Source organism: Gossypium hirsutum, chromosome D11 (assembly GCF_007990345.1).
Source record: "Gossypium hirsutum isolate 1008001.06 chromosome D11, Gossypium_hirsutum_v2.1, whole genome shotgun sequence".
NCBI lineage: Eukaryota > Viridiplantae > Streptophyta > Magnoliopsida > Malvales > Malvaceae > Gossypium > Gossypium hirsutum.
In genome coordinates, this window is record NC_053447.1 from 69,898,236 (window position 1) to 69,925,120 (window position 26,885).

General features: G+C 31.6%; 4 protein-coding genes across 4 annotated transcripts; all 4 read right to left on the reverse strand.

The window, feature by feature from the left end:
• Positions 1 to 568: 568 nt before the first annotated feature.
• Positions 569 to 1,618, reverse strand: LOC121223521 (uncharacterized). The gene is made up of 2 exons (XM_041105122.1): positions 963 to 1,618; positions 569 to 862 (listed from the first exon to the last, which is right to left on the reverse strand). Exons 1-2 carry the CDS (start codon positions 1,510 to 1,512, stop codon positions 768 to 770), a joined length of 645 nt encoding a protein of 214 aa, XP_040961056.1. The 5' UTR covers positions 1,513 to 1,618; the 3' UTR covers positions 569 to 767.
• A 1,039-nt stretch (positions 1,619 to 2,657) lies between these two features.
• On the reverse strand, positions 2,658 to 5,297 carry LOC107925747 (UPF0481 protein At3g47200). Its single transcript, XM_016856471.2, has 2 exons — positions 4,264 to 5,297; positions 2,658 to 3,414 (listed from the first exon to the last, which is right to left on the reverse strand). Exons 1-2 carry the CDS (start codon positions 4,953 to 4,955, stop codon positions 2,724 to 2,726), a joined length of 1,383 nt encoding a protein of 460 aa, XP_016711960.1. The 5' UTR covers positions 4,956 to 5,297; the 3' UTR covers positions 2,658 to 2,723.
• An 8,715-nt stretch (positions 5,298 to 14,012) lies between these two features.
• Positions 14,013 to 19,707, reverse strand: LOC107925860 (UPF0481 protein At3g47200). Its single transcript, XM_016856590.2, has 3 exons — positions 18,851 to 19,707; positions 18,568 to 18,613; positions 14,013 to 14,528 (listed from the first exon to the last, which is right to left on the reverse strand). Exons 1-3 carry the CDS (start codon positions 19,642 to 19,644, stop codon positions 14,013 to 14,015), a joined length of 1,356 nt encoding a protein of 451 aa, XP_016712079.2. The 5' UTR covers positions 19,645 to 19,707.
• Positions 19,708 to 22,990: 3,283 nt separating this feature from the next.
• LOC107925850 (UPF0481 protein At3g47200) lies at positions 22,991 to 26,121 on the reverse strand. Its single transcript, XM_016856580.2, has 3 exons — positions 25,275 to 26,121; positions 24,616 to 24,723; positions 22,991 to 23,751 (listed from the first exon to the last, which is right to left on the reverse strand). The coding sequence occupies exons 1-3, from the start codon at positions 26,051 to 26,053 to the stop codon at positions 23,031 to 23,033; spliced, it is 1,608 nt and encodes a 535-aa protein (XP_016712069.2). The 5' UTR covers positions 26,054 to 26,121; the 3' UTR covers positions 22,991 to 23,030.
• Between the last annotated feature and the right edge of the window lie 764 nt (positions 26,122 to 26,885).

Sequence of the window (26,885 nt, forward strand, 5' to 3'; positions counted from 1 at the left end):
GGAATTGTTAATTTATATGAAGCTAAAATTAATATTTTCAAAATAGATAATTCAACGATTAAATTATTGACTTATAAATCTCAATTTATTTGATTTAATTAAATAAATTATTAAAAATTTCAATTCGATAACATGATTTAGTTAAAATTTTTTACTCTGTTCATATAAATTTTTAAATCGGTCAGTTTAATGACTTTCTCCGGATTGATGTCTCAATTAATTTTCAATCCAAATCGATATTAGCTAAAATACAATTTTTTATTATTGTATTAATGCAAAAATCTTACCATTTTTAAGATATTAAACTTTTCCATTTTGGAAAGTTGGATTTGAAATCATAATTTTTCATTTCTAAATAACGTATACTCAACAGGATAAATGCAAACCGACAAGCAGGGGTCGTTCCCAAAAAATAAAAATTTACATTTTAATCCCTTTAAAAATTATTAAATTATAATAAGCCCTTAAATTAAAAAAATAATTATTCAATTTTATATTAAAAAAGATAAAATCATAAATTAATAGATGGAAAAAAATTTAAGGATCAGACTATACTTGTTAATCAGGTTAGTTAGATAAAAAAACGAATAAAATTGGAATTAGACCAATTGAATCAAAGAATCGAATAAATTTTTTTTATATTTTTAATATTTTCAAAAATTTATATAATTAAACTGAATCAACTTGTAATCCAGAAATGAGAGTCTAATAGATTCCATCACCCATCTAGTTTAACATTTATAAACTCCACAAAAATGATTCTTTATTTAATTCCCTAAATTACCTGTCCTCGCCTGGGTTGATAACAGTGTCGTCGATGAACCTTTTGATTGAATCCATGAACTTTTCGCCATTCCCCGAGCTTGTAAGCAATTCAAGAACACGAAAAGGTAATTGGTTTTCCAACAAGAACAGATCCGAGTACACAAATGTCAGCAAATCGTTTTTAATAAACAAATTACCATTATCATCATCATTATCGTAACGCATGTAAATTGCTTGTAACATTGCGCAGCCGTCAACGAAGAACATCCAAGCCAGTTTCTTGCCATCGTAGCGAGTCATCTCTAATTCCTGTGGATCATAGCATTTCCTCAAGCCATCCATCTCTTTCTTAATGATTCTGTACAAGGATTTCCGATCGACGCCAACTTTTTTGACGAAATGTGATGCTAATTTGAGCTTGAGCTCCTTGGATTCATGGAGGGTGTGATCACAGTGGTGGAGTGGGCCGATTGAGATCACTTTCGGCCAGAAATACTTCTTGAAACCTTTGTTACGGCGAAGGGTTGATGGGACTTTTCGGATCAATGGATTGTCTTCGAATTTGGGTTGGCCGCCCTCGAAAGCTTTGTCTAATGACTCGAGATTCGCTAATTCGTCATTGCTGAGTGGGACGTCCTTACACTGCATATCAATGCTCACGGAATCGTTGTTGGTGTTGTTGATGATGATTGTTTGATCAGTGGAAACTGCTCCGACGGCGCCGCTTCCTTCCTCCGTGGACGACATTTTCAGGCTAAGCGGTTGGAAGTAATAAACAAGGTGATTTTGACAAACTGTTTTTGGCTGAGTGAGTGATGTTGGAGAAAAGGTGGTAAAGTGGCTACGATGATGACAAATATTTTATAGCTTACATAATAAACAAATATGGGAAACACTTGAGGTGTAATTTAAATTTACCCCTTAGTGTTTATATTTTTACTAATATAATTTAATCATTATATCTTTTTTTTAAAGTTCCGCTTATATAAATACAATATAGGTTAAGGTATTTGGGAAGTCCTTATATTATGAGGATTGGATCAAATTAATCCCTCTATTATTAAAAAGATCAATTTAGTTCCTATACTCTTAAAAGAGAATCAAATAAGTCTAAAGTGCAATAAAGTTAACATTTACTATATCTTTACTCAGTAATTGCTAGTAATTTTAGTACTCGTCTATATGATATCTTTACTCACCATAGTTATACTATTTATCGATAGATGCACTTACCTTTGTCGTATTTTTAGTTAATTTCGTGATACAATCATTGATCTTACTTTTCTTTTTCTCTAATAGGAGCCACTCTAATGATTTTATCCCCGAATTTTGTTCCATTGGTTGCTCCAACACATCCTTTTTTTAATGAGATAAAATTAATATAGTCGATTTTTTTATTTTTTTGCACAAAGACAGAAGGAAGGGGAAAACACGACATTGACTCCTCTAAAATTGAAAATTGTTTTTTTTTTTACGCTTTAAATGTATAGAATTATAAATTATAATGGTAATATTGTACTCTTCCCCCTCCTAAAAATAACAAGGCTTTAATTTAGTCTTTTAAAAAATTATAAAAATATTAGCTAATACAGTGATTAAATTGCATTTTAATTCTTATCAAAATTTATAAATTAATTCTGATCCCTCAAACAAATTTCTAACTTCACCCTTATTTTCATACTAGTAGAAATTCTAATCCGGTATATATATATATATAATATTTCTTTTACCAACTTTAAACTTTAACTAGTTAAAGTAGAAAAAAATTATTTAACAAATAATCCAAAGATTGTTTAAGAACATAAAAGGGATGCAACTTATTTACGTTCGGATCGGGATGGATTCTTTTTTTTTTTTTTTAAATTCTCCTAAACAAATTAAATCGATTAATCCAAAATCCAAAAGTTACAAAATTCTCATAAATAACAAGAGTTTACAAAAAGACAAGTGAAGAACACTTACTTCGGTTGTTGTATGGTATAATAAGCCTGCAAAGCACTAAGAGTAAGTGCAGCAATGGCACCCAAAAATGCCAAAAACGTCCAAGGACTCCTAAAATAAGTATGATAACCTTGAGCTAAATGATTAATCCACATAGTCTTACAATGATTATGTATTTTCTCTTTAACCCCGCTGTAAATCAGCGGACTAGGAACCAAATCAGTGTTCATCTTATTGAAAAGTTTAGCCACTACTTCATCACTCCCCAATCTATTGTATAGTATACCGGCGTCTCTCAGGTCTTTAACATCCTCGGCTTCATCGATCAATAAATCAAGGAAACACATATAAGAAGTGACGGTGAAATCGTTGTCGAAATCCGGACACATTTCGTAAGCTATTAAGTTCATGGTTGAATCATCAACGTTGATTGGCGGTAACCGTAATTTTCCGAAGAAGAAGAAATGGTTGAAACTGATGTCGGTTAAACAACTTGTTTCGCTTGCTTTTAACATTATCCCGGCTTTTTTAAGCTCTTCTACGGTACCAATGGAGCATGAATGGTACCGTTTTGCTCTTGCTTCGTTGATAAATCTGCGTTCAATGAAACGCCACCACCATGGTTTTTCTTCTTCGACAAGGAGTCTTTCTCGTAGTAGATGCAATAAGTGAATTCGCTCTCCTTTTAGCTGCTTCCACCACCATTCACTACACCAAAATCTGTGTTAGTCGGAAGCCAAGTTATAATTTCTCTTTTCTCTTTTTTTTTCTTTTTGTTGTTGGATTTGGATTTGTTAATTTTTATGAAGCTAAAATTAAGATTTTCAAAATAGATAATTCAACGATTAAGTTATTGATTTATAAATCTCAATTTATTTAATTTAATTAAATAAATTATTAAAATTTCAATTCGATAACACGGTTTAATTAAAATTTTTTACTTTGTTCATATAAATTTTTAAATTGGCCGGTCTAATGACTTTCTCCGGATTGATATCTCAATTAATTTTCAATCCAAATCGATATTAGCTAAAATACAATTTTTTATTATTGTATTAATGCAAAAATCTTACCATTTTTAAGATATTAAACTTTTCCATTTTGGAAAGTTGGATTTGAAATCATAATTTTTCATTTCTGAATAACGTACACTCAACAGGATAAATGCAAACCGACAGGCAGGGTTCGTTCCCAAGAAATGAAAATTTACATTTTAATCTCCTTAAAAATTATTAAATTATAATAAGCCCTCAAATTAAAAAATAATTATTCAAATTTAAAAAAAAAAGATAAAATCATAAATTAATAGATGGAAAAAAATTTAAGGATCGGACTATACTTGTTAAAGGTTAGTTAGATAAAAATTCGAATAAAATTGAAATTAAACCAATTGAATCAAAGATCAAATCTTTTTATATTTTTAATATTTTCAAAAAATTATATAATTAATAACCAAAAATGAGAGTCTAATAGATTCCATCACCCATGTAGTAATAAAAACCTTTTAACATTTATGAACTCCACAAAAATGATTCTTTATTTAATTCCCTAAATTACCTGTCCTCGCCTGGTTTGATAACAGTATCGTCGATGAACCTTTGGATTGCATTCATGAACTTTTTGCCATCCCCCGAGCTTGTAAGCAATTCAAGAACACGGAAAGGTATTTGGTTTTCCAACAAGAACAGATCCGAGTACACAAATGTCAGCAAATCGTCTTTAATAAACGATTTACCAGCCTTATCATCATCATCACCGTAACGCCTGTAAACTGCTTGTAAAATTGCGCAGCCGTCAACGAAGAACATCCAAGCCAGTTTCTCGTCATTGTCGCTATACTTCTCTAATTCCTGTGGATCATAGCATTTCTTTAAGTCATCGATCTCTTTCTTCATGTTTTTGTACATGGTATACTTATCGACGTTAATGTTTTTGACGAAATCTGCTGCTAATTTGAGCTTGAGCTTCTCGGATTTAAGGAGGGTGGCATCGTTGTGGTAGAATGGGCCGATTGAGATCACTTTCGGCTTGAAATACTTCTTGAAATCTTCGTTAAGGCGAAGGGTTGATGGGACTCTTTGTATCAATGGTTTGGCACCGGGGCGGCTGATTTCGTCGCCGTCGAAAGCTTCGTCTAATGACCGGAGTTTCTCTAATTCGCCATTGCTGAGTGAGACGTTAATATCGATGATTGTTTGATCAGTGGAAACTGCTCCGACGGCGCCGCCTCCTTCCTCCGTTGACGACATTTTCAGGCTGAGCGGTTGGAAGTAATAAACAAGGTGATTTTGTAAACTGTTTTAGGCTGAGTGAGTGATGTTGGAGAAAAGGTGGCAAAATGGCTACGATGATAACAAATATTTTATAGCTTACATAATAAACATATATGGGAAATACTTGAGGTGTAATTTAAATTTACCTCTTAGTGTTTATATTTTTATTAATATAATTTTTAATTTTCTTTTGAAAGAGTCAATCTTAAAAAAGAAAAGTTAAATTAATGTTTATTTAACAAAAATAGTGACAAATATAATAATTGTCCTTAAGAAGCTAAGACCACCCTATGATTGGGAGAATTTTACATTTTCAACACTTCTTAAATTTCATACACTTAAAAATAGCTCCATGCTTCTTTACATATAATAATTGCATTTGTTATTCTACCTAACTCTTGAAAAATCTCAAATTTGCAACCACATATTATTCACATGCCAACCAACCAATTTATTACCCACATGCCAATCATTTTTTTTTATTGAAGTTATTGTACTTATAAGCTTTCACATATAACCATGCTTCTTTAGATATGTTAATTGCATTTATTGTTGTACCTCACTCATGAAAAATCTCAAACTTGCAACAAAATATTATTCACATGCCAACCAACCACTTTTTTTTATTGAAGTTATTATACTTATAAGCTTTATGCTTCTTGTAACACTCTATGTTCGATTCGATTTACAGGACACTACAGTCATTGTCAAAGCAACTACAGTCAGAATTACGATAAGATAATTTTTATTTAAACATCAATCACGATTCAATTACAGTAATACATTAATTATGAGATTTAATAGAGCTTACGAAAGCTTTTTTGGCAGTCCGAACAAGAATTAGGACCAAACTGTAAAGATTTAAAAAGTTTGGAGTGATGTTGCGACTTCAGCTTTTCCTCATCGTAACATGACCATCTCAGTATGTCACATCATATCAAAAAGCCTATGCTCGTCGCGGCGAGACTCTCTGACTTGGCAATGTCGCAATGTCAAAATTTGTAGCCGTGATGTGAACCCTATATTTGACAAAAATATACAATTTGGTACCTAATTCAAAGCTCCAACTAAAATCATGCAAGAAAAATACATTACATGCCATTTCTAAATGACTTAAAACTTACCTAAAACATGCTAAGTAAGTTCAAACATATGATTTCAATTCCATAGCAATTCATATTACCATTTCATCAGTTGTATTCAACCTTTCAATAACTTATGCTAAATATCAACAAGTTATACAAACATCTACCATTACCTTTATCATGCCATATTGAATCATTCCATTTCAAACAATCATTACGTTAGTTCTTTTATTTTTCTTTTTTAGTCATCATATGCAAACCAACTTAAATAGATCACATTCCAACTTTCTAAATGCATCAAATATTTCATATTCATGTACTAACAAAGATCATGCCAAGAACCCACATGCAAAGTCATTATATACCACATTTAACTCAACAAGACTTTTACACAACCAAAGGTTACTATAAACGTTTACATACATGTGGCAATCATCGACTCAAAATGATAAAAAAAAACTACCAAATTGACGATAAAATAGTTTAAGCTTTGAACAATCCAACCGACGTGTTCTGCAAGGTAACAACCTAAAAGAAAAAAAAATGAAACAACGGGATAAGCATATAATATGCTTAGTAAGCTCATATGGAAACTAAAACTTACCTAGATCAATTGAACATAAAAAATTACTCAATAAGATATCGAATTAATTTTTCCTTGGCACTTATATACATATAGTACATGTAACGACATTTCTGTTAAAGAAAAGCAATTTGGCTCTTTTTTTGAAAAGTTAATGACTAAATTTAGTTCAAATAAAAAAGAAAGAACAAAAGCCAATTTGATAGGAAGTATTAATATTGAGAGTTAAATTTATCATTATATCTTCTTTTTTTAAGTAATTATTTGTGGTGGGCCATCATGTTTGACTATGATTTTTAAATACGGTGTTAATTGTATATAGCACGTGATGTTGTACAATGATTTTTAAATACTGTGTTAATTGTATATAGCACGTGATGTTGTACAATGATTTTTAAAGACTCTTAAACATCGCGTTAATTGTTTATGGCCCATTGCCCATGTTGCTTTTATTAAAAAAATTGAATGGGATGAGAGTCTCAGGATAAAACAAAAATTAGGATAAATGTAATGTTGAAATGAATATGGTGGGAATCTTTAATGTTTATGGCCAAACCCCACCTCTCCTGTCCTATACTTCATCTATAATAATGGTTCTTGGCTTCTTCTATCCTATACCTCAATTATTTGGATTGTGAAAGAAGTTTTAGTTTAATGATATGATTGAGTTAAATTTTAAATTTATAATACTTAACTTGAGTGTGAATGAATTTTTTACTTAATTGAAAATTTAAAATTTTAGGTTCGAGTCTTATTTAATTTTGTGTGTATATTATGTATAATTTTTTTCAAATTTATTTTGATTTAATTTTCATATTGTATATTCTTAATTAAATTCGGAATATATTCTGATTATCAATTTAATCATACATTGTAATGATGGATTCGGATTATAGTTAATTATATATTGAAACTAAATAATTAAAAGATATTATTATATTTATAAAATTTGAATAGATTAATAATTAATTCGAGATTAAAAAATTGTCTATCTTTATTTCCCCCCTGAGTTTAATTTATAATTTTCCCTAATTTTAAATCCAAATAATAAGGAGAAGAAAAAGCTAAAACCAAACTTTTTACGGTTTGAACTAAACCCCATGCGGTGTGGAAAATTGCAAGTTTCCAGAATACCTACATTTACTAATTATAATAAAATCGAAAAAAAATGGATGAGAAATATCTAAAATCATTAGAAACAAGAAAAATATGATCTCAAATCTAATGATTTACACATATCAAGTTACAGAGACTTAGGCCATGGCCATGGTGAATTCATCCCCTACATTTTAGCAGGCCCAGGTGGATTCCAAGAACACAAACAATTAAATTGGCTAAATTTATTCATATCAACTAAATTATTAGAATTTTCAAATATATTCAAAAAAATAGGAGAGACATTGGATGAAACCACAAGGTAAATCACAAACAGGATCAAATTGAAAGAAAAGCAAAATGACATAGAAGGAACAAAAGAAGGGAAGGCTAAATTGCCTGAAAAATTAGCACGTGTGTTAAGCAACATTGATGATAAAACACATAGGATAGAGTATATGGAATGTCGCATGGAAGAGAACATGTATAAGATCAATAAGGGGCAAATTAACATTATAGAAGAATTGAGGGGCTTGAAAAGGGAAATAAAAGAGTTAAAGGGGGATGTGAAAGAAATTAAAATAAAAATTTGTATGAAAGAAAGATAAGGGTATTCTTTTGCTAGTCATGGATGGAATAACGAAGTTCAGTTTTCGTCGGTGTTGTATGGAAGAATCGAAGATGGAGTGAACGAGTTTTTAAGATTTTTAAAGTTTAATATCGAAGGATTGTTGTAAGTGGGTATGTGAGTGTGTTTCTATAGTAAGGAATGGTGTAAAAAAGTTTACGGTTTAAGGTTTTATTATATAAGGAAGGAAAGCACCTTTTATGATTATTAGCAGCACTTATTCTCGTGTTGTGTTTTGTATTGAATTGTACTTTTTCTAGTGCATGTATTGTGGACCTGTGGTACAAGTTTAGTTCTTTTGAGTGTCTTGTGATGTTAAGTATGTTTTGTTGGGGCTCTTGGCTCCTATGTTTCATTGATAATAAAATATATTTCAAGCATAGTACTTTTTGTATATTTAGAATTTAATACTATATTTTTATTTTAAGATAATCTCTCTACTACAACAATGTTTAATATTAATATGAACTCATGTTGCGATTTACTATTATCATCTAATTGGAATGCAACATCTATTTAAACTTCGACATGAAACTAAATTCCTCTATATAAACTAGAAAAATATCATTAGTTCTTCGTAAGTAATTTCACCTCAATCCAATGACCATTGTACATGCCCAACTTTATTCGGCCCAAACAAATAAAGCAAAACCCAAAACAAAAACAAATAAAAGTCCATTAACAGTCCAAATTACAAGCCCAATGACCAAATCCATCTGCTAACCCTAATACCCAATAACCCAACTATCCTAAACAACCATAAACCCTAGTTTTCCCCTAAGCCTCTAGCTGCTGCTCCTTGCCACGTCAACGGCCACTTCTCCCGAAGACGCCTATGCCGTTAGGTCTGCCCCCTACCATCGTTTCACTGAAATGGCTAAGGGGCACACCTTCCCTTGTCGTTGACCACCACTATGGCACCCGCAAAAGAAAAAACAGAGAGCAAAAATAGAGAAAAGTAAAAAGAAAAGAACAAAATATTGTATTTGGTTCGGTTATAAAGGCTAAACCCTTTGTATTTTTAAGAGGGGGAGATCGAATACAAAAAATAAAAAAATAAAAAAAAAAGTTTTAAAAAAGAGGTAGTTTATTGATTGCTCTTTTTATTTTGAAAAATATATAAAAAAAACAAAAGGCTTGATTTTTACCTGTGGCACTTTGTCCCCTATTGTCGTGGGAGCCCTTCGTTGGACGAATATGTGCAGGGGCCTTCTCTCTTCTTTTTCTTTTTATTTAAAAAAAACCAAGAAATCGAAAGGTTTCATCCTTTTTTTCTGAAATTTGGGTTGTTTTTTCGGGCCTTTATGACCGGACAAGAGGGAGTCTTAAATAGAAAAGAAAGGAAAAAGATTTTTGTTTTTAAAGCTGACCCCAAATGATATTTTTTTTATTTTTTACTTGCATAGGACGTACTATACGATGTTGTTTTGGCTTAACTTTCAGACGCCCAAAATGACATCGTTTTGAGGGCTGACTCGATCCAGATTCCCTACGATCCGCGTGTTTTCGTGGAAGGGATTTAATTGCTGCCCTAGTCCTTCCTGCTTTAAACGCTTTTGAATATGGTCCTAATTCTGTTCTTTTTTTCCTTTTTTAAAATTACACCACTTAATGTTGAATTGTTTGTAACACCTTTAACCTGTATCCGATGTCAGAATAGGGTTACGGAGCCTTATCGGACTTATAGATCAAACAATCATACATTTTATGTTCAATTCTCATTCAAATCAAAAACCATTGAAATTCATTCATATAGTCCCTAATACGAGCCCTCGAGACCCAAAATAGACATTAAAAATAGTTTGGGACTAAACCGAGTACTTAAGAAATTTATCGATAAAACATGGAAAATTTTCAAAGGTGCAGGGGACACACGCCCGTGTGGCTAGGCCGTGTGGGCATTCGAAATGGGGACACACGGTCGTGTCCCAGCCCGTGTCCGTACCCATGTAACTCACTGACTTGGGTCACACGCCCGTGTGCCAAGCCGTGTACCCTTCGAAATGGCCTCACACGCCCGTATGCTAGGCCGTGTGAAAACTAGAGGGTATATTGACTTGTGCCACATGGCCAAGCCATACGCCCATGTGTTAGGCCGTGTGAAGCTACTAACTTGTTTTCTATAAAAGTATCGAAGAACACACGACCGTGTCACCTGACCGTGTGTCACACACGGCTGAGACACACGCCCGTGTGGACAAAAATAGACCATTTTCTAAGCCATATTTCTCACCCAAGTTGGTACCAACCTACACACATCAATTTGTATATAACCATGGCATAAATAGGCAGTAAAAAACAACCAATATCAAGCTTATAACATGTAATATCCACACATACAACATGATGTCTATAAGCACTTCAATTGACCACATATAATCATGCAATTTATGTATCTCAAACATACTTAAATGGTCAAATACATACATGCATCATTGTGCCTAAAACTTAACATATATGTCACTCATCAATCTCAACCATTTGGTACCCAAAATACCAAATCACAAGCAAGGCATTCACATGACAACCATACACCATATATAATAAGGCCATTTACATAAATACATACATCACAAAATATACCCAAAACAAGCCAAATCAAATGGCTAAATACATAACCAAAACATATAGGCTACCATTAACCAAAATAACCTATACATGTCATTTAACCAAAATATATTGTCAAAAGTACCAAAATAGCGTTTGATAGTGTGATGAGATCTCCGACAACTTCCAGTCTGAACGAGCTTCTGATACACTATAAAACACAGAAAAGTAAACAGAGTAAGCAATTAAGTTTAGTAAGTTTGTATAACTAAAAATACAACTTACCAATAAACCACAAATTTAGGTAAGCAACATTTAAGGCATAATACAACTCAATCTACTTTGGTCTTTGAACTTTTTTTTGTCAAAATTAATCTTGAAATTTGATAGCTCTTTTTTTTTAAATTTAGTCATTGAACATTGGTCAAAGCTACATCATTACTTGGAATTTTTTTAAAAAATTCTTTTTATTTTTTTTAGATTTTAAGTAAGTTATTTAAAATTTCCAAATAATGACATGGTTGTTTAACAGAATTCAAGTTCAAGGACTAGATTAAAAAAATTGTTAAGTTCAAAGACTAAATATCGGTTTATCCCTAATATTAGCTACCCTGTTTTAGTAGTTCATTGAATTTCTTGCCTACTTACTTTTGTTATTAACCATTGGTTTGTTCTTCTTTTTTTAATTTTAGGTCCCATAATCGAAAAAAATGGATGAGAAATATCTAAAATCATTAGAAACAAGAAAAATATGATCTCAAATCCAATGATTTACCCATATCAAGTTACAGAGACTTAGGCCACGGCTATGGTGAATTCATCCCCTACATTTTAGCAGGCCCAGGTGGATTCCAAGAACACAAACAATTAAATTGGCTAAATTTATTCATATCCACCAAATTATTACAATTTGGTACCTAATTCAAAGCTCCAACTAAAATCATGCAAGAAAAATACATTACATGCCATTCCTAAATGACTTAAAACTTACCCAAAACATGCTAAGTAAGTTCAAACATATCATTTCAATTCCATAGCAATTCATATTAGCATTTCATCAATTGTATTCAACTTTTTAATAACTTAAACTAAATATCAACAAGTTATACAAACATCTACCATTACCTTTATCATGCCATAATGAATCATTCCATTTCAAACAATCATCACATTAGTTCTTTTATTTTTCTTTTTTAGTCATCATATGCAAATCAACTTAAATAGATCACATTCCAACTTTATAAATGCATCAAATATTTCATATTCATGTACTAACAAAGATCATGCCAAGAACCCACATGCAAAGTCATTATATACCACATTTAACTCAACAAGACTTTTACACAACCAAAGGCTACTACAAACGTTCATATACATGTCGCAATCCTTAGCTCAAAATGATAAAAAAAACTACTAAATTGATGATAAATTTATTTATGCTTCGAACGATCCAACCGCCGTGTTCTACAAGGTAACAACCTAAAAGAAAAAAAAGAAACAACGGGATAAGCATATGATATGCTTAGTAAGCTCATATGGAAACTAAAACTTACCTAGATCAATTGAACATAAAAAATTACTCAAGAACAAAGGAATGGCACAATCTCAGTTGCAAAATCAAGGTCAGGCTGCTGATGATATTCAAGCTCAGGAGGAGCATGTTTAAAGGGACTAGATCAATTTTTTATTATTTTCGAGGTCAATATGCAATTTAACATGTAAAAATACAACTTTCAAGGAGACTCAAAGCATAAATTACCATTTTAGGGGACCAAGGTCTTGCCTACCCCTTGTCGCCACCCCTCATTGGTAATTTATCTACTTCGGCCTTTGAATTTTTTTGTCTAAATTTATCCTGAAATTTGATAGTTTTTCCTAATTTAGTCCTTGAACATTGGTCTACACTACATCTTGGAATTTTTTTTTAAAAAAAAATTTTTAAAAATTTCAAATGATGACATGGTTCTTTAACAGAATTCAAGTTCAAGAATTAAATTAAAAAAATTTTTGTTAAGTTCAAAGACTAAATATTACATTATCCTTAATATTTGTTACCCTGGTTTAGAAGGTCATTGAATTTCTTGCCTGCTTACTTTTGTTATTAACCATTGCTTTGTTCTTCTTTGTTTAATTTTAGGTCCCATAATCAAAAAAAAATGGATGAGAAATTTCTAAAATCATTAGAAACAAGAAAATATGATCTCAAATCCAATGAATTACCTAATCAAGTTACAGAGACTTAGGCCCTGGCTATGGTGAATTCATCCCCTTCATTTTAACAGGGTGGATTTCAAGAACACAAACAATTAAATTGGTTAAATTTATTCAAAGAATTTTCAAATATTTTCTTTAAAATTAGGAGAAAGATTGAATGAAACCACAAGGGAAATCACAAACAAGGTCAAATTGAAAGAAAAGCAAAATGACATGGAAGGGATAAAAGAAGAGATGGCTAAATTGCCTGAAAAATTAGCACGTATATATGTTAAGCAACATTGATGATAAAACACATTGGATACAACATATGGAATGTAGCATGAAAGAGAACATGTATAAGATCAATAACGAGCAAATTAAAATTATGGAAGAATTGAGGGACTTGAAAAGGGAAATAAAAGAGTTAAAGAGGATGTGAAAGATGTTAAAATAAAAATTAGTACGAAAGAAAGATAAGGGTATTTTTTTTGCAGGTATGGATGTAATAACGAAGCTCAGTTATTGTTGGTGTTGTTTGGAAGAATCGAAGATGGAGTGAACGAGTTTTTAGGGTTTTAAAGTTTAATATCGAAAGATTGTTGTATGTAGGTATGTGACTGTCTTTTCGATGTAAGGAATGGTATAAAAAAATTATAATTTAAGGTTTTGTTATATAAAGAAGGAAAGCTCCTTTTAAAATTGCTAGAGGCATTTATCTTTGTTTTCTTTTTAGTGTATGTATCATGGTTCAGTTGATGTGGTACAAGTTTAGTTCTTTTGAGTGTGTGTGGCATGTTTTGTTGGGGCTCTTGGCTCCTATGTTTCAATGATAATAAAATATACGTCAAACAAATTTCTCACAAAAAACAAGAGTTTACAAAACGACTAGCAAACAACACTTACTGGTTGGCACCCACAAATGCCAAAAACGTCCAAGGACTCCTAAAATAAGTATGATAACCTTGAGCTGCAGGCTTAATCCACATTTTCTTACAATGATTATGTATTTTCCGTTTAACCCCATAAATCGTTCGACTAGGAACCAAATCAGTGTTCATCTTATTGAAAAGCTTAGCCACTTCTTCATCACTCCCCAATCCGTTGTATAGTATGCCGGCGTCTCTCAGGTCTTTAACATCTTCGCCTTCATCGATCAATAAATCAAGGAAACACATATATGAATTGACAGTGAAATCGTTTTTGAAATCCGGACACATTTCGTAAGCTATCAAGTTCATGGTTGAATCATCGACGGTGAGCGGCGGTAAACATAATTTCCCGACGAAGAAGATACGGTTGAAACGGAAGTCAGTTAAACAACTTGTTTCGCTTGCTTTTAACCATACCCCGGCCTTTTTAAGCTCTTTCACGTACCAATGGTGTGTGAATGGCACCATTTTGTTCTTGTTTGCTTGCTGTCGATAGATCCAGCGTGAGCAGACAACTCCTCCATGGTTTTTGTAAGGCCCAATTTTATGCCCAGGCCCGAATATTAAAACAAGATAAACAACAGTCCAATTACAAAGGAAAATAACAAGCCCAATGTAGCCCATGGCCCGAAACAAAAATTAAAAACCCAGCCCATACAACATTAACATTTTCGGCAGAAAGATGCCCCAAACCCTAGCGCCGCATGCCTCGCGTGGCCTCCTCGTCTGCCACGCCCAGCTCTCCATGCCACCATGTCGGCCACCTGCTCCTCTGTACCACCATGCCTCTGTCACCTCCATTGTGCCCATCCCATGCAAAGGGACAGAACAGAAACAATAGGAAATAGGATGAAAAGGGGTTATAAAAACCCGAATCAAAAATTGTATCAAGGGGGATTTTTGATTTTTTGGGGATTTTTTCCTTTCATTTTCGATTGTAACATTACTTAAAAATACGAGAGTAAAAGCAGATTCAAGCAAGAAAAAACACCCGAAAACAGAAAAGGCAGTCAGATCTAAGGTTTCTTTTATTTTTTATTATTCAAAAACTCATTTATCATATATCTTTACATAGCATAAGTTTATAAAAAAGGAGTCAACAAAAAAAAATAAAAAAATTTTAACTTTCCGGCCACCGCGTGCGGTGGCCAGCGCCGGCGCCGGCGAGCCTCCGGTGGCCGTCCGGTGACCCCCCCTTGGTCGGAAATCGCTCCGTGCCCTCCCTCTCCCTCTTTCTTTCTCTTTTTTTCCCTCACCTGGTCTCAAATGAATTTTTCAAAAAAAAAACTTAGCTTTTATAGGGGACCAAAACGCACCGTTTTGGTCCCCCCTGTTTAATGATAAAACGACGTCGTTTCGGACGTGGGGCGGGTCGACCCGACCCGCACCAGGGCAGGATCAGCGTGTTTTTGAGCGGAAGGGCTATTTGCGCAATTGGCCCTTCCGCATTTTTATATTTCGCAATCAAGTTATTCGTTGTTTATAAATTGACCCTGAAATCCATTACACTTTGCGATTTAGTCCCCCTTCCAACGGTGTCGTTTCAAGTGTTTGGATAAATTACTTATTTGATCCCCCATAGTTTAACGCGCGTTCTGATAAGTCCATTCTCCTTTAATTTCTTTCAAAATTCGCCCCAAAGATTTGGTTTTAATCCAATCTCATCCCTTTTTCATCTATTTTTTTTTCTTTTTCCTTAAATTTCATAATATTTTTGTTGTTTAATTCAATTTTAAATATTAATTGTTATATATATAATATTATTATCATTTTTGTTTTATTATTATTGTATTATATTTAACTATATATATATTTTGTTTCGTTTCTACTATTATATACATATGTTATATATTCTTTAATATTAATATTTGTTCACATATTTCATTACGTATATATATATAGGTATTTTTGTGTATATGGTATTATTTTCATGTATTCATTTATTTATATCATTTTTTTAAATAATTATATTAAGTATACACTTGTAAATATCGTGCTATTCGTATATTTCCCATTATCTCATACAAATATCTTTGCATTATTCGTCATATATTTCTTTCATTTTTATGTATATGTTTTTAGATATCACAACATTTATATATTTTCGCATTATGTTACGTATACATTTTTTATCTTTACTATTGTGATTATTAGTATATGTTTTTGTATTTATGAATATATCTTTAATACATATAAGTATATATTTATTATTAATAGATGTTTTCAACATTATTATTATGTATATTATGTGAATATTTTAACATTATATTATATATGTATTTATATATATTACGCATATATATATATACCCCTTTTTTAATATTATATTTTTTACATATATATGTAGATATACGTACTTATACCTACTTAAATATATTTTTTCACATTTCATAATTCTTATATACTTACATATATTTATGCATATTTTACATCATATACATACTTATATATTTTATACTCTTAAAAATGCTTTTTGTATATTTCACATATTTTATAATTCACATACATATATTTTATATTATCGCGATTTGTAAATATATAAATACACATTTACATTTTTTATAATATTTACCGATTTTATATATATGTACATACTTATCTATGTTTTCATATTCTGTAATTTATATATATTTCTTATTTTATGGCTTTAAATTATACATGCATATATATATATATATATATATTTACATAATTGTATTTATTGTCATCATTGTTATTTGGTGTTTGTTTATTTATCCATGTACACTTGTGCTTTTTCTAAAATGTTAGTTCTATTTATTTATTTGTATGCTTTGTTTATGTAATCGCCTCGTCATTTCATTTTGCCTATTGCATTGTTGTTACTCATTTTACTTTGCTCACCTTGTCGTATTCGTTATTGTTTTGTCAAGCATTGACACTAAACACCAAAAGGAAAATTTTTCTAAATAAGGCAATATTTCGTGTTTGGAAACTCGAGAAAACGTGCCCTAACGTGCTGGGTTTCGATTTCTCGTTTGACTAAATAGCCAAATATCCTCTTAAAGCTTCAAAGTATGGTTTCATTAAACTATAAGGTGATCTTGGTTTCGATGGTTTAGAGTATCGTGTCCTAACGTGCTGGATGTGATATTCCTTCGGAACAAGAGAATCTTATGTTTCAATTCACGATATCAGATTTTCTTTTAAGGATCGCATTTTTTAAAACTCTTCAAATTTTCAATTTTCGACATTAAGACACTAATTAATCAACTAGGTACCAATTTTGGGCGTATCGAGGGTGCTAATCCTTCCTCGTGCGTAACCGGCTCCCGAACTCATTTTTCTGAATTTCGTAGACCAAAATCGTTGTTTTAATAAAATTAAATCATTTATTAAAAACAACCACTTTTTGAGGTGACCCGATCACACCTCGTCAAAAAAGGATTGGTGGCGACTCCCGTTTTCATTCTTTTTTAAATCCAAGTCGACCCCGTTTTCATCAAAAAATGGTGTCAACAGTTTTTCTTATTTTTTCTTTGTCGAAAAGGAGTCTTACTCGTAGTAGATTCAGTAGGCGAATTGGATTTTGCAGCTTCCACCATTTTCTAGAGCGAAATCTGTGTCAAGTCATTGATTTATAAGTTTAATTGATCCCATATATTCATACTGTTTGATTAAATATATTATTAAAAAATTTTGATTTGATTGTTTGCTTCAATTAATTTTTTTTTTCCTAATTCAACCTGTTGGTATCAATTCTCAAGTCAACTGACTTTCTTTAAACTCATACCTCAATTAATTTTCAATTCAATCATATTCAAATAAAATAAAATATTTATTATTATATTAATGCAAAAATTTTATTATTTTAAAGATTTAATTTTTCCATTTTGAAAAGTTGGATTTGAAAATGCACACTCAACAGGACAAAGGGACAGGCGGGGTCGTTCTCAAAAATGGAAATTATATTTTAATCCTTTTAAATTTATTAAATTATAAATTTATATAATAAAATTACATATTAGCCCATCAAAATAATAATAATAATAAACGAATCGTTCAACTTTTTTTAAAAGAATGAAGTCATAAATTAATACATAAAAAAAATTTAAGAATTAGACCAGCCTTACTGATTAAGCTAGTTGGATAGAGAATCAAGTAGAGGTACTTATGGGTCGAGTCGGACTCAATAAAAGATTTAGGCCCGGGCCTAGTCCACTTATATTAATTTTTTAAATATTTTTATATAATTTTTAAATATATATAATACATCAAAAATACAAAAAAAAATATTAAAATAAATATTTCCCAACAAATTGAAAAAAAATTTAAAAAATATGTATACTTAAATAACACTAAGATAGATACTGAAATGGTAACAAAATAGGAAGAAAATAACAAGAAACTAGCATTAAAACAACAAAAAAAATAACATATTTTTTTGTCCTTTTGTGAATTCGGGCTGTGACCAGGCAAAAAATGTCTTACCCGAGACCCAGCCTATTTTTAAAATGAGATTTTTTTTAGCCAAGTCTATTTTTTAAATTTATATTTTTATTCAAACCCTTCTATTTTTTGGGTGGGCCAAGTGACCCAGCCCATAAGCAGGTCTACAATCAAGCAATATATTCGTCCAGAAGAAAAAGATAAACCAATTGAATGGAATGGTAAAATCGATTTTTAATATTTTTAATATATCTTTAATATTTTTTAAAATTCTATATAATTTAAACGAATGAACTATTCAACCGAAAATGAGAATCTAATCGATTCCATCACCTAGTTATAAAAATCTTTAGCACTCATAAACTCGACAAAATGATTCTTTTTTAAATTCCTTAAATTACCTGTCCCGCTGATGTGATTGTGGCTCTTTTATCTCGGCTGGGTTGACAACAGTGTCGTCGATGAACCTTTTGATTGAATCCATGAACTTTTTGCCATCCCCCGTGCTTGTAAGCAATTCAAGAACACGAAAAGGTAATTGGTTTTCCAACAAGAACAGATCCGAGTACACAAATGTCAGCAAATCGTTTTTAATGAACAATTCGTTCGACTTACGATCATAATTTTGGCCGTAACGTATATAAACTGCTTGTAAAATTGCGCAGCCGTCAACGAAGAACATCCAAGCCAGTTTCTCGTTATCGTTACTATACTTCTCTAATTCCTTTGGATCATAGCATTTCTTCAAGCCACCGATCTCTGTCTTCATGTTGTTGTACAAGATATCCTTATCGACGCCAATGTTTTTGACGAAATGTGCTGCTAATTTGAGCTTGAGCTTCTCGGAATCATGGAGGGTGGGATCATCGTGGTAGAGTGGGCCGATTGAGATCACTTTCGGCTTGAAATACTTCCTGAAATCTTCGTGACGGTCAAGGGTTGATGGGACTCTTTGTATCAATGGTTTGGCTTTGGGGTCGAGTTGGTCGGCCTCGAAAGCTTCATCTAATGACCGGAGATTCCGTAGTTCCTTATTGCTGCGAGTGAAGTCCGTATCCAGTATTGGAATGATCGTCTCTAGGGGATTGTTGTTGTTGTTGTTGGTGGTGGTGGTGGTGGTGGTGATTGTCTGATCAGTGGAAACTGCTCTGCCGGAAGCTCTGACGGCGCCGCCTCCTTCTTCAGTGGACGACATTTTCAGGCTGAGCGATTTGAAGTAATTAACAAGCTGATTTTGTGAACTTTTTTTGGCTGAGTGATGTTGGAAAAAGGTACGATGACGAAAAATGTTTCTATAGCTTATATAATAAACACATGGAAAATATTTTTGTTGTAATATCAATTTCAGCCCTTAATATTTATATTCTTGTCAATTCCTTTTCTTTTTAGTTGAATTTAACTCTCTATCTTTTGAAAGTGTCAAATTTTACTACGAATCTTTTAGAAAAGAGTCGAATTAATATTTTTTAACAAAAATAGTGAGTAAAATATTAAATTTTAAACATGACAACTTATATGAAAGTCTATGTGTACTTGTTTTTTTATTTTAAAATTATTTGTTGATGTGGTATATAAGAACAGTCGTGTTATGTTAGCATGAAGTGCACATGGATTGTCACACGAGTTGTAACACAAGTATCGTTAAAAATTTAATGTTTTAGTCAATATTTCTGTTAAAGAAAAGCAATTTGACTCTTTTTTGAAAGGTTAATGGCTAAATTTAACTCAAAATAATAATAATAATAATAATAGTAAAGCATAAAGACTAATTTGACAAAAAAATGCAAGTGTCGAGGGCTAATTTAATCATTACATCTTTTTTTAAAAGTTCCATTATATAAATATATGGGAGGTCCTTATATTATGAGGATTGGATCAAATTAATCCCTCTATTATTAAATAGATCAATTTAGTTCCTATACTCTTAAAAGAGAATCAAATAAGTCCAAAGTGCAATAAAGTTAACATTTACTATATAAAAAATGTCTTGATTTTTTTTTTCAATTGTAATTCAATTCCAAATAAAATGTTTCATTTTCAAAACCATAAAAACTTTAAAAATATTAACTTTGTTAAACGATAAATGTTATATTTACTTCAATTTAGTCTTATTTAATTTTTTTAATAGTATAAAGACTAAATTGATCTATTTAATAGTAAAAGTACTACTAATATAATGACTCCTCAAATACAATCCACTTAAAATAACTTTTTTTGGAAACACAGACAGAATAAACTAGACTTACGGGATGGTGCATCTAATTCAACCTTCTAACATGTCTTTAAGTATAATATATATTTTTATAATACTAATGATAATTGGATTTGTTGAATGATGAATGATGAATTATGAATTTTATTTGTGAAGTTTTTGATGAATATATACAATTGATTAATATTTTTATATTTAAAGTTTATTTAATTATTTTATATATTAAATATTTTAAAATTTTATCAATAATTCTGGAAAGATATACAAAAACAGTGTAGTACTAATATGTATTAGTTTTTTGTAGAAAAATGGTGCGCCATTAATGTAGTACTAATTAACTACCTTGGATAAAAAATCATTTTGCCCCTTGAATTTCCCTCAACTTAGTTCTTAAACTTTTATATTATCTACATTAGTATTATAACTTGACAACTTTTCTCAATTTTGATGCATGTGATGACACAACACTCTGATATTGTGTCATCCCATCATTTAAAAATAATATTTTTAATAAAAATTAGGTGTTACATGGTAGAAACGTCACCATAATGACCAAAAATGAGAAATGTTGTCAAAATTCATGACCGATGTGGATAGTGGGGAAGCCAGGGGGTTGAAAAGGGCCCTGCCCCCCCAGAAAAAGGAAAAAAATTATTTAGGTCTCTTTATAATTTATAAAATTTTAAATTAGTAAAGGTAAAATTGTATTTTGCCCCTCAAAAATGATAAAAAATTGATTTAATCCTTTAAAAATGATAAAGATATATACCATTAAAATGGTGAAATTACATTATTATTATCGTAAAAATATACAACTTAATTTTGGAGATTCTTCAATTCACCATTGCTGAGATGAAGTCTATACCCGGCATTGGAATAATCGTCTTTAGGGGATTGGTGCTGGTGGTGATTGTTTGATCAGTGGAAATTGCTCCGCCGGGAGATCCAACGGCGCCGCCTCCTTCCTCCGTGGACGACATTTTCAGGCTGAGCAACAAGGTGATGTTGGAAAAAAAGGTGGCAAAATGGCTATGATCGATGACGACAAATGTTTCTATAGCTTATAATATGGAAAATACTTTTGGTGCAATATCAATTTATCCTTTAATTTTTATATTTTTTTTCAATTTGATTCTATTATCTCTAGTTAAATTCAATTCTCTACGAGTCAAATTTGATTACCAATCTTTTAGAAAAGAGTCAAATTAATATTTTTTAACAAAAATAGTGACTAAAATGTTAAATTTCTAAAAACGATAACTCACATGACAATCTACATGTACAAATGTTAGAATGCATTTTATCTTATTTACTCAAAAAATAAGCAAGTTAGTTTCTATACATCAGATCAAAGAGCAAATTGATCATTTTATTAAATTTTTAATCTTTTTCTATTATTAAAAATTGATTCATATACATAAGTTTGAGGTACAATGGCACGTCACATGTTATGATTTGGTTATTCCGTTAGTCACACCAGTTTTTAACATTACAAATAGATGAAAATTTTAACAGAAATAGCTAAGTTACTTTTTGATCTAACATATAGGACTACTTTACTCATTTTTCAATATAGGAAGCAAAATGTAATCCAACTCAATGTACAAGGACTTCCATGTTATTTTTTTTTCCAATTTCACATTATTTTATCATATTTTATATATAGATATAGATATAGATATTTTAAGCATACGCCTATCATGCAAATGGTATAATGTCCAGATTATCTGGTCTTTGATTTCATTTGTCAATTAATGATTGTGGATTGACAATATTGACCATTATTCTATGCACGGGAACTACTCATCTACTCCTTTTCTGCCATTCTCACTACCCATTGCATTCATTTTCTCTGCCCTACTGCTCCTCTGCAGTGCACTCTCCGATTGTATTTAAAGACAATATATACATATAGATTGTAAATTTTCTTGGCTGGAAGCTCACTGGAAGCCAAAATCAAAACAAACTTTTGATGGTTTAATTGTTTTTTAGCCCTTCAATTTCAGGTGCTATGAGAAATGGATTACAACCTCATCTTGTCGTTATCCCAAAATCAAAACAAGCAACTCTTGGTTGAAAGTTGAAACCAAGGGCCAAGTCAAAATTGTTTTAGGATGAGTCCAAAATGAATAATGAATTTGAAGGTTCAAAATAAAATTTTATTATTATATTAATTTATAATTTTATAAATTTTAAAAGGATTAAATGATAAATTTACTAATTTAAGAAGACAATAGGGATGGTCAAATATTCTAATTGAACCTATCTGCGATCGGATCGGGATGGATTTTTTTAATTTAAAAAATTAAATAGATTTATTCGAGAGTTACAAAATTCTCATAAATAACAAGAGTTTACAAAAAGTACACTTACTTTGGTTGATGTATGGTATAATAAGCCTGCAAAGCACCGATAAAAAGTGCAGCAATGGCACCCACAAATGCGAAAAACGTCCAACGAGTCCTAAAAAAAGTACGGTAAACTTGAGCTGGATATCTAATCCACATATTGTTATGATGATCATGTATTTGCAGTTTAACATGTCTGTAAATCATCAGACTAGGAACCAAATCCATGTTCATCTTCTTGATAAGCTTAGCCACTTCTTTATCACTCCCCAATCTATTGTATAGTATACCGGCGTCTCTCAGTTCCTTAACATCTTCGGCTTCATCGATCAATGAATCAAGGAAACCCATATATGAAGTGACGGCAAAATTGTTGTTGTAGAAATCCGGACACATTTCGTAAGCTATTAAGTTCATGGTTGAATCATCGAAGGTGATCGGCGGTAACCGTAATTTGCCGATGAAGAAGATATGGTTGAAACTGATGTCGGATAAACAACTTGTTTTGCTTGCTTTTAACCATATCCCGGCCTTTTTAAGCTCTTTTACGTTACGAAAGGTGTGTGAATGGTGCGGTTTTGTTCTTGTTTGGCTGCTGCGATTTAACGTGCACATGAAAAATCGAGTGCAAAACCTAAAATGCCGCCATGGTTTTTCTTTTTTTTCTTTTTCGAAAATGAGTCTTACTCGTAGTAGATTCAATAGGTGAATTCGCTCTCCTTTTTGCTGCTGCCACCATTCACTAGAGCAAAATCTGTGTTAGTCGGGAGCCATGCTATATTTTTTTTTGTTGTTGTTGTTGGATTTGGAATTGTAAATTTTTATCATAACTAAAGTTAAAGGATTCAAAATCGATATTCCAACCGGATAAGTTGGTCCAATCAATTCATCCAATTTGATTAAATAAATCATTAAAAATATCAGTTCAATCACCTGATTTAATTAATTTTTTTCCAGTTCAACATGTTCATATAGGTTCTCAAATTAAATAGTCTAATGATTTTATTCGGACTGATACCTCAATTTATTTCCAATCTAATCCTATTTAAATAACATTGACTAAAATATAATTTTTATTATTGTATTAATGCAAAAATTTTACCATTTTTAAAGATGTTAGACTATCAATTTTCCATTTTAAAAAGTTGGATCGGAAACATAATTATTTTCTAAAAAAAAAATGTACACTCAACAGCAACAATGCAAAGGGACAGGGGTGGATTTGAAAAATGAAAAATTACATTTTATTCTCTTTAAAAATTATAATTATAAAATTATATAATAATAAAATTACGCTTTTAACTCTTCAAAAAAAAATTGTTCAACCCTTTTCCAAAATGATGAAATCACGCATGAAAAAATTTAAGAATCAAACCTCACTTGTCGATCGAGTTGGTTGAACAGAAAATTGAGTAAAATATTGGTCTAGAATAAGAGATTAGACCAATTGAATCGAGTGATAAATTGATTTTTTTATATTTTTAATATTTTCAAAAGTTTATATAATTCAACCGAAATGAACTAATAAACCAGAAATGAGAGTCTAATCGATTCAATGACCCACTTAATAACATCTATAAACTCCATTTAATAACATTTAATATACCTGTCCTGCTGATGTGATTGTAGCTCTTTTACGTAAGCTGGGGTGATAACAGTGTCGTCGATGAACCTTTTGATTGCCATCATGAACTTTTCGCCATTTTTTCTCGAGCTTGTAAGCAAGAACACGAAAAGGTAATTAATACACAAAAAATAATAACAAGAATAAGAATCAAACCAGACTTGTAGGCTAGGAAGCACAGACACGGCTCATCCCTCCTCGTACTAGTGTCGTACGTGTGTCCGACACAGACACTCGACAGACATACCTAGATACGTATGGGACAAGCTGGAATATGTCAAAAAAATATTTTTTTTATTGCTATATCTTGCTATATCCGTGTCCTTCATTTTTAAAAATTATCATGTTGCCGTGTTTGTATCGTGTCGTACCCGTATTGCGTGTCTGTATTCATGCTTAGGTAAGGGCTGAACAAAGAATCGAGTAAGGCACTGGTCTAAAATAAGGAGTTAGACCAATTGAATGCAGTTATTGAATCGATTTTCTTTATATTTTTAATATATCTTTAATATTTTTAAAATTTTATATGATTGAACCGAGTGGTTAATCAATAAAAATTGAGAGTATAATCGATTCAAAAAAAACCTTTTTAACATATATAAACTCCAAAAAAATATTCTTTTTTAAATTCCTTAACTTACCTGTCCTGCTGATGTGATTCTGGCTTTTTAACAGTGTTGTTGGTGAACCCTGCGGTTGCCTCCATGAACTTTTTGTCATCGTTCGATCTTGTAAGCAATTCAAGAACACGAAAAGGTAATTGGTTTTCAAACAAGAACAGATCCGAGTACTCAAATGTCAGCAGTTCGTTTTTAATAGACAATTCGTTTGACACATACTCATAATCTTGGCCATCAACATCATCATTACCGTAACGCATATAAACTGCTTGTAAAATTGTGCAGCCGTCAACGAAGAACATCCAAGCCAGATTCTCGTTATCGTTGGTATAGTTATCTAATTCCTTTGGATCATAGCATTTCTTCAAGTCATCGATCTCCGTCTTAATGTTGTTGTACAAGGTTCCCCTATCGACTCCAATGTTTTTGACGAAAAGTGTTGTTAATTTGCACTTGAGCTTCTTGGATTCATGGAGGGAGGGATCAGCGTGGTGGAGTGGGCCGATTGAGATCACTTTCGGCTTGAAATACTTCCTGAAATCTTCGTGACGGCCAAGGGTTGATGGGACTCTTCGAATCAATGGTTTGGCTTTGGGGTCGAGTTGGTTGCCGTCGAAAGCTTCGTCTAATGACCGGAAATTCTCTAATTCGCCATTGCTGAGAGTGAGCTCCGTACCCGGCATTGGAATGATCGTCTCTTGGGGATTGTTGGTGGTGGTGTTTTTGGTGATTGTTTGATCAGTGGAAACTGCTCCGCCGGGAACTCCGACGGCGCGGCCTCCTTTCTCCGTGGACGACATTTTCAGGCTGAGGGGTTCCAAAAAAGGTGATTTTGGAAACTGTTTTTCGCTGAGTGAGTGATGTTGGAAAAAAGGTGGCAAAATGGCTACGATGACGACGAGTGTTTCAATAGCTTATAGAATAAACGTATGGAAAATATTTTGGTGTAATATTAAATTTAGACTTAATATTTATATTTTTTTAATTTGATTTTTATTCTTTTTAATTAAATTTAATTCTCTACCTTTTGAAAGAGTCAAATTTAATTACCAATCTTTTAAAAAAGAGTTGAATTAATGTTTTTTAACGAAAATAGTGGTTAAAATATTAATTTGTAAACATGACAATTCATATGGTAATCCACGTGTACATTTTTTTTAATTATTTGTTGACATGTGACATATAAGAAAAGCAGTGTTATGTTAGCACGAAGTGCACATGGATTGCCAGACGAGTTGTAACACCAACACTATTAAAAATTTAAAGTTTTAGTCAACATTTTTGTTAAAGAAAAACAATTTGACTCTTTTTCGAAAGGTTAATGACTAAATTTAGCTCAAATAATAATAATAATAATAATAATAATAATAGAATAGAGGCCAATTTGACAGAAAAATGTAAATATCGAGGACTAAATTTATCACTATGTCATTCTTTTTAAGGTTAACTTATATGAATACAATATATGTTCAAGTACAAATATATGTATGGATTAATCTAGAAAGAACTGGACAAAATCCACACATGATACACGCATATAATAAGAGTGAAAACCACACATCACAATTGAGATTAATAATATAGAACCTAAATACTCAGAGACTTAAAACCTTCGCATTAAACAAAAAGTTA